The sequence below is a fragment of the Pempheris klunzingeri genome, chromosome 7, assembly GCF_042242105.1.
Source record: "Pempheris klunzingeri isolate RE-2024b chromosome 7, fPemKlu1.hap1, whole genome shotgun sequence".
Lineage (NCBI taxonomy): Eukaryota > Metazoa > Chordata > Actinopteri > Acropomatiformes > Pempheridae > Pempheris > Pempheris klunzingeri.
In genome coordinates this window covers 7,094,821-7,110,013 of record NC_092018.1, presented here as the reverse complement: position 1 = coordinate 7,110,013, position 15,193 = coordinate 7,094,821, and the positions used below count along the sequence as shown (strand labels likewise).

General features: G+C 40.5%; 1 protein-coding gene across 1 annotated transcript in view; it reads right to left on the bottom strand.

Annotated features, from left to right (window-relative positions):
• Nucleotides 1-14,765, bottom strand: part of grid2 (glutamate receptor, ionotropic, delta 2) — a 442,371-nt gene extending 427,606 nt beyond the window's left edge. The window contains exon 1 of the mRNA XM_070834212.1: nt 14,678-14,765. Within this exon, the coding sequence (XP_070690313.1) occupies nt 14,678-14,765 (88 nt within the window). The remainder of the gene's footprint in view (nt 1-14,677) is intronic.
• Between the last annotated feature and the right edge of the window lie 428 nt (nt 14,766-15,193).

Sequence of the window (15,193 nt, the reverse complement as noted above, 5' to 3'; positions counted from 1 at the left end):
TCATTTTTCACATAAAGAGCAGGATCTGTGCAAATCATAGATTCTTGCTAATGTGGAAGGAGGTATTTGGTATTAGGAAGCAGGAATGGTATACTTGAGCTGAATAAATTTTGAGATCAACAGAAAAAACTGACAAAAGTATAACACAGTAATATGCTCACTTGCATACAAACAAATCCAGATGAAGAAGAATAAAATCTCAGTTAAGAAAGGCATTCCCTGCATATATCACAATCAGTACCACAATGTGTAACATTCACAACAGCTGCATCAACATCTCTCTGACAACTTGGAAGAAATGTGAACAAGAGCAAATCAAATAAACCTGATGGGATTAGCAGAGCTTTTAAACATCATATCAAATGAGCAGCCTACGTAATTAGCTGCTGTTTAGCCACTTCCCACTGGAAAGCATAATGCTGGCTTACATTTCATATTTCTTGTAACCTCTTGCTTGTCCCGCTTCTCTCTAGTAAGGCTATATTTTAGAAGTGCTGTAATTTGTCCCCTTAGGAAACTAAGGCCAATTGCATGTTACACAGTTATTTCCCTGCATACTGCTTATATTTACAGATAGAGTATAGACTCCATGTGTATGTGCACATAGTCACACACACACAGAAACCTCCTGGACACATCCACACACATGCCAGCACATACACAGGCACATTTTCATAATACATTCACGGTACGTTAACACACGCAGGCACGCACAGATTCAAACATACTGTACAGAGCAGTGTGCGCTGAGGTGACCCATATAGTATTCACACATACAGTATGAGAGCATGCACACACCCCTGATTTGGTTTGACTGCACAGTAATGCACTGGGGTTACAAGGCTGTCCAGTGTGCATAACCCTTAGCAACTACGTGAAGATAGAAAAATAAAACTGTCTGTTCTCATATTCAGCTGAGCTGCTGAGCTACTGAGCTGAGCAGCCCTCAACAGGAGTGGAGTGTCTTGTGTGTGTCTGTGTACGTGTGGATAAACAGCTGACTGCCAAAGTCGATCACTCCTAGTGTCTATTGTACATCTTATATGTATATTCATCTATACAGAGAAACCGACAAAGCAGCACATTTGCAGTACTTTTATCACCCTCCCATATAACAATTTCAGTTCAACTCACCGAATTAAACATCAAATTTCAAACTGCAACTCTAAATGTTTCCATAATGCTGTAGTGAGCCTTGATGTATTGCTCCAGTCTACACTGTATTACCTTGATGTTCCCACTAAACCAGAAAATAATTTGTTGACATAATGTAATAATCCACCTGAAGCCCTTTCACATGCACATAAAAGCAAATGAACAGAAGACAAGTCGATAACACGGTACATCAAAAACTTCATAACATCACTACAGTATGACCACTGGGAAAAGGGAGTTAGCACGTGAACATGCACTGACTTCAGTTCGGAGTAAAACATCTTCAGTCAATGAATCTGTGCACTTTTTCTGGGAGCTGACAGCGTTTTGTTTTGTTCTGCTTGGTTATGTCTATTTAGTTGCTTTTGGGTTTTTTAAAAGAAAAATCAATAAGCATAACATGGCTAAAAATAAGTAATTTCCACTTTAGTGCTGTACGTCAACTTTGGACTCATACTGCCTTGTAGCCACAATACATACTAATCCACTCTTACTCTCCCTCTCACCACTAAACCTTTCCAGAATTACAGCACTGTCCCATTGTGCATGTCCTGTTCTAAGCTGTGCTAACTCCCTTATATGTGTGTGCATGTGTGCTAGGTTGTCTGTGTGTGAGAGTGTGCACTATAGTTTTTGGATAATGACAGATAGGCGATTTGGGAATGGAACACAAATCAGCGTGACCTTTTCTTGCAAGCATTTATATGCATACACAGAAAACGCCCACTCATACATCCCATCACCCCCCCCCAACGTGCACACACACACAGGTCACCGGAAATCATTGGAATTAATAGGACCAAAAACAACAATATCCTGACGATTAGAGCTGGGACCTTCAAACTAAAGAGGATTTGCAGCTTAACTTTTTAAGATTTAGCTACAAGACTTATGCTCAGGACCACAGTGTAATTGAATAAGACATTTGCATAAGGATTACCAGTACCCAGTTCTAATTCTTTTTATTTAATGCCGCAAAGAGATATTTTCAGTCAAGTGAATAATGGTTGAAAATAACAAAGGTAAAGTAGCACACGCTCTCTAAAGAGTGAATAGAGTAAGCAAACTAAAGAGACTCTGATTATGCGCATCCAAACATTATCTGATGACTTACATTATGGTGCCCAGAACGTAACTGCATTAGTGGTTGTTTAACTTAGTGCATGTAGTGTTAATGTTTTAAAAGGTCCTATTTCTTAAGAGAGAGATCAAGTCAACACATTGCCTGAAGTAAACGGCTTTCCCTGAAGTTAAAAAGCAAAGCCAAGGCTACACTTCACACGGTAATATCTTAACTTCTTTATTAAGACTATTTGCATGAACAAGGACTAGCTGTTTTAAATCAGGAATGAAGAATGTTCTTATTCAATGTAGCCAAGCATGTTAAAAATGTTTTTGATGACAGAGATTTGTGGCAATGGTTTTATAGCACTCAGAGAAACCAACATCTCACAGATACGACCCACATAGCAAAATTAGGCCGGAGGTACAAAATGCAAAGAGCAGCAAATATTTCAGAATTCAGTTTGGTTTTTACAAGAATATAAAATGTTTACACACATACAAATTACTTGTTTTTAACTTTCACTTTTGCATTTCCAGAGAAGAGAAACTTGTGATAAATTGCTAAATTGTTTTTACACTACGATTATGAATAATATCTTAAACAAAACATTGTAGTTAATGTAGTGTTAGTACTAAGTTCATTGTCAGTATTTGTTTTGTGTTAAACAAGACAGATTATTTAAAATGACTAATTTATATTTCAGTATAGTACAGTATTGATAACTTTTTACATCGAACAAAATCTGTTTGACTATCAAAAGGTTGCTTCTCCACAAACATCTGTTCTGACTAACAGACAGCAGGCAAATATCAAGAGCGAGAAAGGAAAAAGGTAGTGTGTCTGCACTGAAAAATAAAAGCAGTAAAAAGTAAATGAAAGCCAAAAAAGCCATCCATATGAATCCACATTAACACTACGCCAAATGAAGATAGACGGGAAAAGTAAACTGAGACAGCAAGCAGCAGTTTAAGCAGCAGTTTAATTGGCAGATTGAACCAGTGAAGAAAAAAAATCCTGGAGCTTAAACCACTCATGCTGTAGTTTATAGATTTTTTTCAAGCAGTAGTCTACATGTATATGCCTCTCAGTGTAGTTCAGTTTCCAGCTGGACGACACATGGTGTATTGGTGTCAGTGATGTTGTAGTCCTTCTGCTCCATGTAATAAATAATACAGAGATTCAGAGGAGACAATAACTCTGACTCTTCTTGCAGAAAAGACTTTCCTACTCTTTCTGTATGAATGAATACAATTATCAAACGTCTGAGAGAGTCCAACACTATGTATTTGGAAAGCTGGTAAAGAGTAGAATACCCTTCAAACAATCGGGGAGAACAACAACAAAAAAGAAAGAACGAGCAAAAGAAGAGCAGAATGTAAGCTTGATGAGGAGAAAAACAGAGATGTGAATTTTTCCTTTGATTGTAGGTCAGCAGACGGTTAAAGAGCCTGGAGTGAACACAATGCATGTGTGGGCAGAGGGGGGGGCATGCAGAGGAGAGCAGTTGAGACAGTGAAGTAAAGGAAAAACAAGTGAAAAGCAAAGGGGGTGAGAGACTGAGGGCCCAGAGGGCTGTCCACAGCCAGAGAGGTTCTAATGATGCTGTCTCAGTAACAGATTCCATTGTGCAAGAAGTAATGGTTGTGCTCGAGTGTACTCTGAAGTAAGATATGCCTTTAGGGGTTCCTGGTTTGGAGTCATGAGGGAAAGATTTCTGTGCGATACTGAAACATTTTTTTTTGGATACAGAACAATGCCAAACAAAATGGTAGCATATAGCATAGAAAAATGCATAAAATGCAATAAAAAATATATTTTCTAAAAACACTTATTCGTGTTTCTGCATGCATGCCATGACATCATCTTAGTTTTATAAACATTTCAGCTGTAGGTTTTGATATCAGATGCAAATTCATTATAAATGTGGAGCTCTTTAGATTCACAGGATACAGTGAGCATCCATCTTTAAAAATGGCTGTTCTAGTATGAGGAATATTAATAACAGACATGCAAAGAACAGACATTGGAAAGGCATTGCAGAAAACACAGAGAAGTGGTGATAACTCCCAGTAATGCATTGCAAATACGTCTAAAAAAAAGGGGTCAATGCACGCCACGCTAAACAACAACACATTTCCCAGGACCTACCTCCTGCACCTAGCATTCACCCTCTAATCTAGATGCTGTACCTATCACAGTGACTGTGTAATCAGCAGAAAAATGCATCCATAATCAATATGCTAGCCTCCTTGCGACCAGTCCCAACGGCATTCATTGCTGTAAATAACAATGAAGTCTTTATTCGACCTGCTTGAGGATACAAATTTGTAAGCTATTATAAAGCTGTGAATTATGTCACATCGGGGGCAGCTGAGAGACGAGCACTTGTAGATTTATTAAGAGCTACACATCCACCCAGAATGCCGTGTCCTGTGAATGGAAAGTGGAAAAATATGCATTGTAAAATACTTGTATGCAAATGTCTGAATTCCTTACATGTGGCTTTTAAAGATGGTTAGCTGTAAACGACACTTTTGAGACATGTTAATACACAAACATGGGTCAGTGCAAACCAAACAAGTATATTCGTACAATGGTTAGACCTATATCACATTCTTATCACGTAGCGCTGTTTGAATGACCAACACAGCGAACACTTGCACCCCACTGTTACTGTCTCTCTAACATATTATTACCTAATGTTGTTTGCACTGCATCCAGTGTCTGCATAAATCATTTCACAGTACTGCTTTTTAGCCTCAGGATCTGTGTTGCTGCAATCTACTGTATGTTGATTTGCATGGATGCACATAGAGGTAGTTTGACTGTAGTAAACATGTGGAGCAGTATATAGTCCACTCATCAGCTCACATGCTGAGCTTTTATAACCTGGAAGGTAAGGACAAAACTGTGAAATAAATACAAAGGTTACACTGTATTCATTCAGCGTGTATTGCATTACATCAGGGGTCTTTCAAACCACTACTAGTGCCTCTAAAGCAATGAATAAAAGAGCAAGAATTGTTTTTATCATCCACCCTGTTCTATGTGTATGTGCACAAGGGCACACCTGCACATTATATGTCTCCGGATGGAGGGATTTGTGTTTTATGTGCATTCTATTCCATTCATTTGAAAATGAATAACTCAAGGCAATTCAAATAACTGTAGCCTACTATAAATTGTTTACAATACTAGATACAATACTAGGTACTACCGAATACCTTTACCAGTACAACCTTTCACCAACACTCTACTCTTTACTCTCAACTCTAAATGAATGTTTGCTTCAGGAGGGGCTGAAGGCAACAAAAAAAAAAAAAAAAAGTGTGAAAGTCCTTCAAATATTCAGTTACACTTGAGCTGCAGTGGGATATTTAATGAGGGTTAGAGGGAGGCTGTGGTTATTGAGTCATGCAATTCTAGCCATGACTTTTGTACAATTGGTTTAGTTAAATCTGATGTGAGGTACAACCCAGAATATTAACAGGAAAAAAAAGAGGATATGCGCAACTCACCATCTATTAAGATGTCATCTTCTCTCTCTTTTCTGATTTTATAAGTTGAATCACAATGTATTCAGGTTAACAGTTACTAACCCCAGTAATCTAATAATATAAGCATTCGAAGCAGTTGTAGACTTTCTTGATGTGGGCAAGAACAAAAATGATCAGTTCTTCTGTATCTGCACACAAAGGAGAGAACTTTCAAAATACAAATATGCAAACTATATGTAAATGTCTGCACTGATCTCTCCCACTCAATTTGTAGGTGTTGTTTTTCAGACTGTAAAGGAGTTGTTGATTGAAAGCTACAATCCAGATGGGCACATGCAGGCAGCTTTGTGACGTGTTGCCAAGTGTGTCAGACAAACAAACAAACAGCACATTACAATTCCACGACAGCGTTTAACACCTCTCATTTCCGATGCCTGTTTCTGTAATCACTGACAGCATATAAAACATCAAGGGGGAGGTGGAGACAAAAGGGAGAGAGGGGAGTGATAGAGAGAGGGAGAACAGGGAAGGGATATATGTGTGTGTGTGTGTGTGTGGGTGGGGGGGGGTTCCACAGGTAAAGACAGCACACTTCAGGAAATGAAATTAAAGATAATAAATAAGCAGAAAGGGGGGAGACAATATTAGTGGAAATGGATGAGAAAAAGTTGAGGGGAGTTGGATGAGAGAGAATGAATGAGACAGTGGGAATGAGACTGGTAAAGACAAGATATAAAACCATATAAAGAAAACTCGGCTGACAGCAAACGCAGACCTGTACAGTGGGAATTCACTTGGGATTGTGATGAGAAGAAATGAAATAACGATATTCAACAGGCACTACAGCATGTGCGCGCACAGCTTAGCCACAGCGATGCAATCCATCTAGGGCTATGTCCTATTTGAATTTGAACTTAGTATCATTACTTAAACGATATTGTTTTGCTGTGGTCATGCGGTGCTGGAAAGCGGCAGGAATAACATTTGTCATTAATATTTTGTCATCATATTAACATTTTGGAAGCAGTTTAATCTTCTTGAGTAAATTAAAGTGTATTGTTGTGATATAAAATACTGTGTAGATGAACTACTTCTTTCCGGATATATGAAAAGTGTTGTGGGAGTGTTTAAATTGAATGAAATTAGCATCTAAACAACGTGTGGTGTGATTAAAGATGGCAGTAAAGCTCTCACAGGGGTCATGCAGTGTGATGCAACACAGGAGAAAATACATAAAAATTAACAAAAGCAGTATGTTAAAATTAGCATGCACTGCTTTTCTGCAGCCTTAGGTATAATTGTCAAAAAAAATTTCCCATCCTGTCAGGTGGTAATGCTTTTTACTGAACTGCTTACTGTGTGTGGGTGGGTGCGTGTGATGTTCTTGAAGCAGAAAAGTAAGCTGGATTCAAAATCACAGCAATACAAGACATGTGCAGGGCGCTTATATTTGAAAAACTGTAGTACACAGCCAACCATCTATACGCTTTACTGTTCAATGAATCATTTACGAATGAATGAAGCAAGGAAAAACTATAAAGGGCATGTTGGATTTAAAAATGTTGTGTGTGTTCATGTTAGTGTGCAAAAGGTTTTGTGACTGTGTGTGGGTATTTCTTTTGTGTACTTTTGTGTGTATGTGTGTGTGCACATGTTTTAGTTTATGTGAATGTGTGCACATAGTAGAACAAATGTGCCACTGAAATGGTTTTTGTGTTTTATAGTGCAGTGAAAAGCAGCCTGCCCGTGATTGGTTGTAGAGGAAATAATTCAGCGGAGAGAGCGAGGCACAGCCAGCAAATTAAGCCAGCACTGACATACACACATGCATAAAGACTCATAAATATGCACACCGATATACGCTGGCATGTGCCCACACACATAGTATGTAGTGGGAGATGTGCTCACAAACGAGTGCTTTGAGACGTATGTGAGGGCAGGCGGTATGTCCACTGCTTGATCCATGAACTTACTGACAAACGCACACATCTGAAATTCTAACACAAATACAGTATATACACAAAACACATTTTATGCTCATTCAGGGCACTCTTTGCCCCAGTGAGACAGCACAGATTGCTGGAAGACTGAAACAGTATTTGTGTTGGTAGAGAGACAGTGAACAAGACCATGAAAAAGAAAGAGACAGGAGAGAGGGCAGCTGTAAATATTCACTCTACTGAAAAAGTGTAGAAAGCACACAGTGCACCCATACACCCATACATATATGTGTGTACAGCACAAGCAATAGAAAATGAGCACACATGCATGTGTACATATACAAGTCATCAGTCTGTGACAAGAAAATTCTACTTTCCTTTGAAGTTTCTCTCATTAGCATGATAAAATTGGCCTAATGCACACCAAGCATTCTTCCCAAAAAAGACTTGCTGCATACAAATGGCATTACTCTACTGCCTTTCGCCGATTGTTCAACATATTTGTATTTTGCTCGTCTCTGAATAATAATTGCCAAATAGTGTGATAAATTCCTCTGTGTGAAGCAGTATGATTAGCTAGAAAGCTGTGCTTAGTGAGAAATGTCCCCATTTTAAAATAATTTTCAGTACAGCTCACCATGCATGTATGTCTCATAGAGTACGCAACCACTATAGCATGCAGAAGGCATTTCTGGATTTATTCCAGGTTTGAACCAGTTAATGTGTGTCCTAAAACAGGTGCCAATATTGGCTACTGTATGTTTTATGAAGAGAAACACTGCACACCCTCTCTAAGAGCACAAAGCCAGGGCAAAAGTGTGCCTTTAAGTTGTCATTATATTGACTAAGCGTGTGTCTGTGTGTATGTGTAATCTATAATCGATATGCATGCTTCTGTGCTCACAGGCACGGTTTAAGTGATTCTCCACAAAGCAAGCTGACACTTGTGGTGAATAACAAAGGTTCTTGTTCTCAGATGGCATTAAGCGTGTGTAACTTTGCGTGTGTCAACTGGATAAACACAAACGCACAATACAATCATCCGGGAACAAGGGCCTGTGTTGTACAAGTCCTTCCCAGGCCATCTGGTCTGTTCTAGCTGCATCACTGACTGCTGCTGTGAGATGAAGCACCTTCGGCAGGAATGGACTGTCTCTCCTCACCTACATCTGCAGTCAACCTCAGACAAGCAATCATACTTCTTCTCACAGCTACCTGTCAGTCCATCTCAACTTCAGAAATACACACACACATTCTCTCTTTCCCTCTTTCTCTGTGGCCTGGTTAAGGGTTCTGCCTCAGTGACCAGGTACAGACGTCAGAGCTGCTGCCTGTCTCTTTCCTTCACAAGAGGATGCAGTCACACATATCACAAAAACATACACAAACCAGACACGTAGTTTGCACCTCTGTGAGTCATATTGACACACATAAACCACCAGTGCTTATGCACACAGAAATATGAGGTGCTAAATCTTTCCATCCAAAGACGGCATGGACCAGCACATCTGTCAACACTCATAGATACATAACTCAAAAAGATATGAAGCATTTAATACACACTGTCTGGGCCCCATCTTTCTGAATCGGTGCATAACTGCAGATTAAAATACACGTGTGCACACGCACACACACAAACAGACGTTGATAGTTCAAAGGAGGAAGCGGTGTTGACAGCTGTGAAACTTGCAGACAAAACCAGGCAGGAACAGCCATTCACACACACACACTGAGATGTTTAGAAATCCCTCTCCATGGAAAAGACCAGAATAGCACCAAAGTGAAAGAAAAACCAGGCCATGCAAGGACAAATCTCCCTCTATGTCTTCCTCCCCCTTATTTCCTCACCCAACAAATAATGGAAACCTCTCATTCTTTCAACTCTTTCCATTTAAATGACAGAAATCCTTCTCTTTCAATCACCACTGTTAGGGGACAAAGTCCCACACTTGCACACACACGCTACATATATCCAATAATCTCTCAGTCTATCCCTCACTCCCTTCCTCATCACCTTAACTGAACTACACATCCAAAGGATAACAACTGTTTTTTCTCTGCCCCTTTCATCTAAATAACATAACATGGGTCTCCCATAGCTTACCTACCTCAACAGGGCACTGAGAATTGCACTACAGAGACTGAGGGGGTATCAGAAATAGATGAAAGGAAAGGTGACCATTAAATCTATTTCTTTTATATTTCAGTGTGTCCAATTTGTGTGTTGACAGATCTCACTAAAATGTCCCTATAAATGAATTACTGTTTGAATTTTGTGGACCATGAGTAATGTGGTCCATGCAAATGTTGGACTTTAATGTGCACAGAGTGAATCCATTTTTTGCAACTACAGTTTGGAAATTTGGGGGAAAATGTGTGTCATCTAACTTTAGCTCTCATTTGTGTTACTATGCAAATGACAAATTTTGCCTGTCAAAATGTGAACGCTGGACAACAGCACTGAAGAGCTATAGTGGTAATAAACGGATCTCATTAGACGTCAGTAATGAGTCTGATCTTTAGCAGCCAAAATTTGGGGACTACACATAGTCATTTTTTCTAGCCAAATCGCGAGGAAACGAGTGATACAACATAAAAGCCAGCAAGTAAGAATTACACATACAATATATATTTGAACTAAAGTCCTCCTTTCTGCAGATTATCACGCTTTTGTCAAGCCTTCAATTTAGTGTTTAATAGGTCTAATGAGAGGTAGCATGGCATGACACATTAGTCCCACTGAGTCCTCTACCACGACTTCAGGTATATCAGGCACATCACATTATTGCATGCCACATTGAAATGAAATGCAAGAATATGATATGACATGACATACTGGAGATCATGCAAAAATGAATAATTATGGTTAATATTGATTTAATCTTGCAAGCAATCACCCACAATCACTTTTGAGGTGATAAAACTGAAATTACTGACAGAAGCGAGTATCAGCTGAGCAATTTATCCTCCTTTCTCTTCATCCAAGGGTTAATTCAATCACTTTCTACTCTAGCCAGGAGCAAAAAGAAGAGACAAAGACCATAAGCACAGAGGCAGCTTTAATATGTGGCTGTAGTATATAAAGACATTGTGTTAAACATAGCCATCTTATATGCATTATTTGAAATGTATGTATAACTAGGAATGGTCTTAATCTGTAAGCACAGCTAGGACGAATCACAAATACACTATCTTGCACTTTGTTACCAGAATGGTGGGTGAGAGAGAGAAGTGTACCAATGTGCAATATATGATTTGAACCAGGCAGAGCTAGGGTCACTTGCTGGCTTCTTTGCTTCATCTGTGATGCATGGTGAGCCGGTGGATGTACTATAAGACACCGCATGGCTAAAAACCAGTGTGACTCTGAAGTGGGGACTTAATCTGGCTGCACAAATCACACCGACTTTCTGAGTGTGACTAAATCAGGAACACATACAACCACACACACTTCCACAGTCCCTCTCTCTCTCTGTCCCTCTCTCTCTCTGTCTCTCTTGCTCTCTCTCGCACACACACACACGCACACAAGTGTAAAATCCATACAAACCGCCCTCATGAAGCAGAGGATCATTGCCATGCCATGCACAATGCAGTGAGGGCCAAGAGGCAAGCGGACTCCCCCCTTCTTTCTGCATGCTGATCATTAGCTAGAGACACAACGAGAGACTGAGAAAGGGAGAGACGGGAGAGGCACTAGTAACGTAACATGTAGTAACATGTAATGCCTGGACAGTCCAAGATGAAAACGTCTGCCACTGACTGCTGTTAATATCACATCTGTGATATAATGGCATCCCCTTTGTTCCCCTTGGTTTCTCTGAGTTTTCCATCTTTTCCCCTTTTACATACATCTCTTTGCCTCTCTCTCTTTGCCTCTCTCTCTTTGCCTCTCTCGCTCTCATTTCATCTTTAGCGGCAACAAAGAGATTAAAGAGGGATTACTTCTGACATGTCAATGTGATGCGCCTGCTGGGTATAGTACTTTTTTTTCTTTCTCATGCAGTCCTTAGTCAATAGGTATATGCACATACATGCACACACTTACAGGTCAGCATTGTAGTGTGAGAGAGAGGCAGAATGAGAAGAGAGAAGTATTGTTTTGGGGGGTGATAACCTTTTGTTGTGATTCAAAGTACTTGCGGCTAGCAGGGAAATGAACTATTGATTAGAAATAAGGTGTAAGGGAGAGAGAGAGGGAAAAAGGCAGAATGACTGAAATCACACCAACCAACCGGCCACACTGATCCTTTGTCCTCGTAAACTCTCACACAGACACCGACATGTACATATGCTTATTTATGCAGGGGGGAAAGTAACCTATAACACACTGTTTAAATTGAGTTGTAACTAACCAGAAATAAATTCCGCCAACCAATAAACTACAGTGTCTTCACTGTCTATTCTACTAATTGGAAGCCACTCACTGGCCTGGTTTCCATTACAGGGTCATGGAGGAATAGCTGAGTTTCCTCATTATCCAAGTCATTAAAAACATAATACTGGGATATGTATGGTTTGTGTTGGAACCTGGGGGTGATATGACACCTCTACCTCTGTAAATCACATATCTGTACAGACCATTTTTTCCTGCACTATAATATATCTGTTTCTTTGTTAACTGTTCTCCTGCACATAGACAGATGCACATATACACTGACTATTATCAAAAGGCTGTATCTATTTATGTTTGTTAATGAGTGTACGATCTGTACTGTATATGTAGTATTCTTAGGTGCTTAAAGCAGAGCTTAATATAAAGATATAATCATAATAATAATAATAATAATAATAACTATTTTAGTTAGTCCGTGATCTCTATGTAAACCAGGATCATCATAATTTAAAAAAAAAAAAAATTTCACATTTTTGAACCATCTTCGACACAAAGAGTAGGCCATCTATTTATTCAGCATTTAAAAGAACCTTGCTTTAATATGTCAGTACAGCAAAAACCACAAGTCAGCTTGTATATTATTGTTCAACCTCATGAAGTCTATACCAAAAACCTAGGTGAGACGCCACATCTGAACAATACAATGCAGTCCCAGTTAGCATAGATACAAAGAATAGAGACCAGTCAATGTACATACAGAGAACCTTGACCCAGTTTCAGTAGCAAACAAGAACCTCGGTGCAGTGAGTCTACACAGCTGAAGATCTCTGTTTTAGTCTTACAAATGTCTCATAACCAAGGGGTTTTAGTCACATTGCCCACAATTGTATCCAAAGAACGTGCAGCCAGTGAGCAGGTTAAGTTTCAGTGTCTTGCTGCGAGACACTTGCAGAACATGTGACTGCTGCTGGGATCAAACCATCCGGTCGCAGGGTGGAAGTGTGGAACATCTGTGGAACCAGAGAATGACTGTACACTGCCTCCCGTCGAGCTGCAACCACAGTTTACAATCCTGTATGTGGGATGAGGCTTCTGCCCACATCTGACTTCACTAATACTCCTTCAGCCTTCCTACTATACTGCACTAAAAAGTCTGTTCAGCCAACTATGAATTAACATCAACGGAAATCCATGACAACTGGAGAGCCACTGAAACTATTAGTCCATAACTAGCATCATCTGTGATGTTTGGTTTCCCCAACAACAGGTCTCAACCTGCTCCAACTGGTATACCACCTACATCTTCCACTGCAGCTGTAGCTGATAAACATTCACCTTCTACTTGACCTGTGTAAATCTCATTAATTTGGCCATGCTGCTGTTGTAAATCTGAAATGAAGCATCAGCTTGGTCTGGAGCCCAGAGAAGACCACTAACTGATCCAGCTCTTGGCAAATTGTGTCCAGGTAGCTGCTAAATTGGACTAAGGTCTGCTCTGTAAATCAGCCGGCCAGGGCCTAAAAGGATCAAACGGGCCAGTCCTCCCTCCCTGGCAGTGTAATGCAGTGGGTTAGACTGGCGGTTTATAATATGTGTGTGTGTGTGTCTGATAAAATATGGATGTGATCTTGGCCATGTGCATAATGCTGTCAAATAACAGTTCAACATGGACAGGTGCTTATCTTTCTGCTGGTGTGTGTGTGTGTGAGCTTGTTCGTCACTCTCACTCATGCACCTACACACTGCTCTCTCACTCTCTGGTCTATCGCCCATTCGAGGCCACCGAGTTATGCAACGATTATGTGTGCCCACCACCACCTCGCGTCCTCATCTCATCCTGCAAGTCTCCCTCTCTCTCTCTCTCCCTCTCCCTCTCCACCGGAGCCGGAGGCGCTGCTACATCGCCTGAAAGAATACGCTCCCTGATGTCGAAATCACACTCAATACAACAGTGCCACACTTTGCCGGTGGTGGTGGAGGGCGGAAAAGACGCTGGGACATAAAACGCTTTTTTCCCCCCTTCTGGCACTGCAGCACCTGGCGATGGAAGGTAGTAATGCCATTGTGCTTCCGGAAAATCTTTAAGTAGAAAATTTGCTGCCATCCAGGGTAATCCTTTTGCCACGCAGGGCAACATTACGCCATCCTAAACCACCTGTTTTTCGCGCATCCTGTGCGCACACAGCCATTATAATACATGAGATTCCAGAGTAAGGTTGCAGTGCGGTCCCCTTACTTGCCACAGTCCGTCTATAATGTTCAATTAATATGGTTATTAAGTACCTGCAATAAAGGGCAATAAAGCAATTCGGAAGTAATATATGCTATTGGTGCGTAATAATCTCCAACTCACATGCAAACTTGATTTGAAACGATATCCATGACGACGCATAAAAGATATAAAGCTCATTAAGGTATTTCACCAGTAATATAAATAAGTGGCCAACAATTCTGTTAGAAAACCCATTTCAACTATGGTGGATCCGTCAAGAATGCAATAGTACACACTCACAGAGAAGCCCACTACATCGCTATCGCAGGGCGTCAATTAAATTGCCAGCAGTGCTGTGATTTAAGCAGCGCAGCGCATATCAAGGCTGAAACCTCCAATCTGTTTCCTGAGAGACGCACACAGAGGCTGATTGTGGCCGCGAATGAGAAGAGAATAAGCGCAGGAACTCACCAATGTGGATGATTGAATCCGAGAGCGCCGACTTCCACTCCTGGCTCCAAAAAACGGCAATGAGCATCATAGCCGAGGTAACTTTCATGTTGTCCAGAGATATTTCCCCCCAAAACCAGAGAAAACCACAGCTCTCTGAGTGAGAGCGAACAGAGTTAAAATCCCGAGAACCGAGGCTTCTTTTTTTAGTCCATCTATAGGGCGGTCAAGGAAATTCCCTGTAATCTCTGCCTTGATGTGCTATTCTCTTCGCGTTGCAGAGTGATGCTTGACTGTGGAGGAAAATAAGTAGAGATTCCTGGGTCTGTCACACACTGGTACCCTGTTGAAATTCCTCCCAACATTAAATCATTTTCTGGGCGAGCGGAGAGACGCTGAGCCGCAGAGAAAACAAACCGCATCCAAACGCCGACTGGGGGGCTGGAGGATGTGGCCGCTCATTTAATGGAATAAATTTTTAACCATTCGATGACGTGAGGGAAAACCTAGTTATCTTGAAAAGCGGGTCCTGTTGTA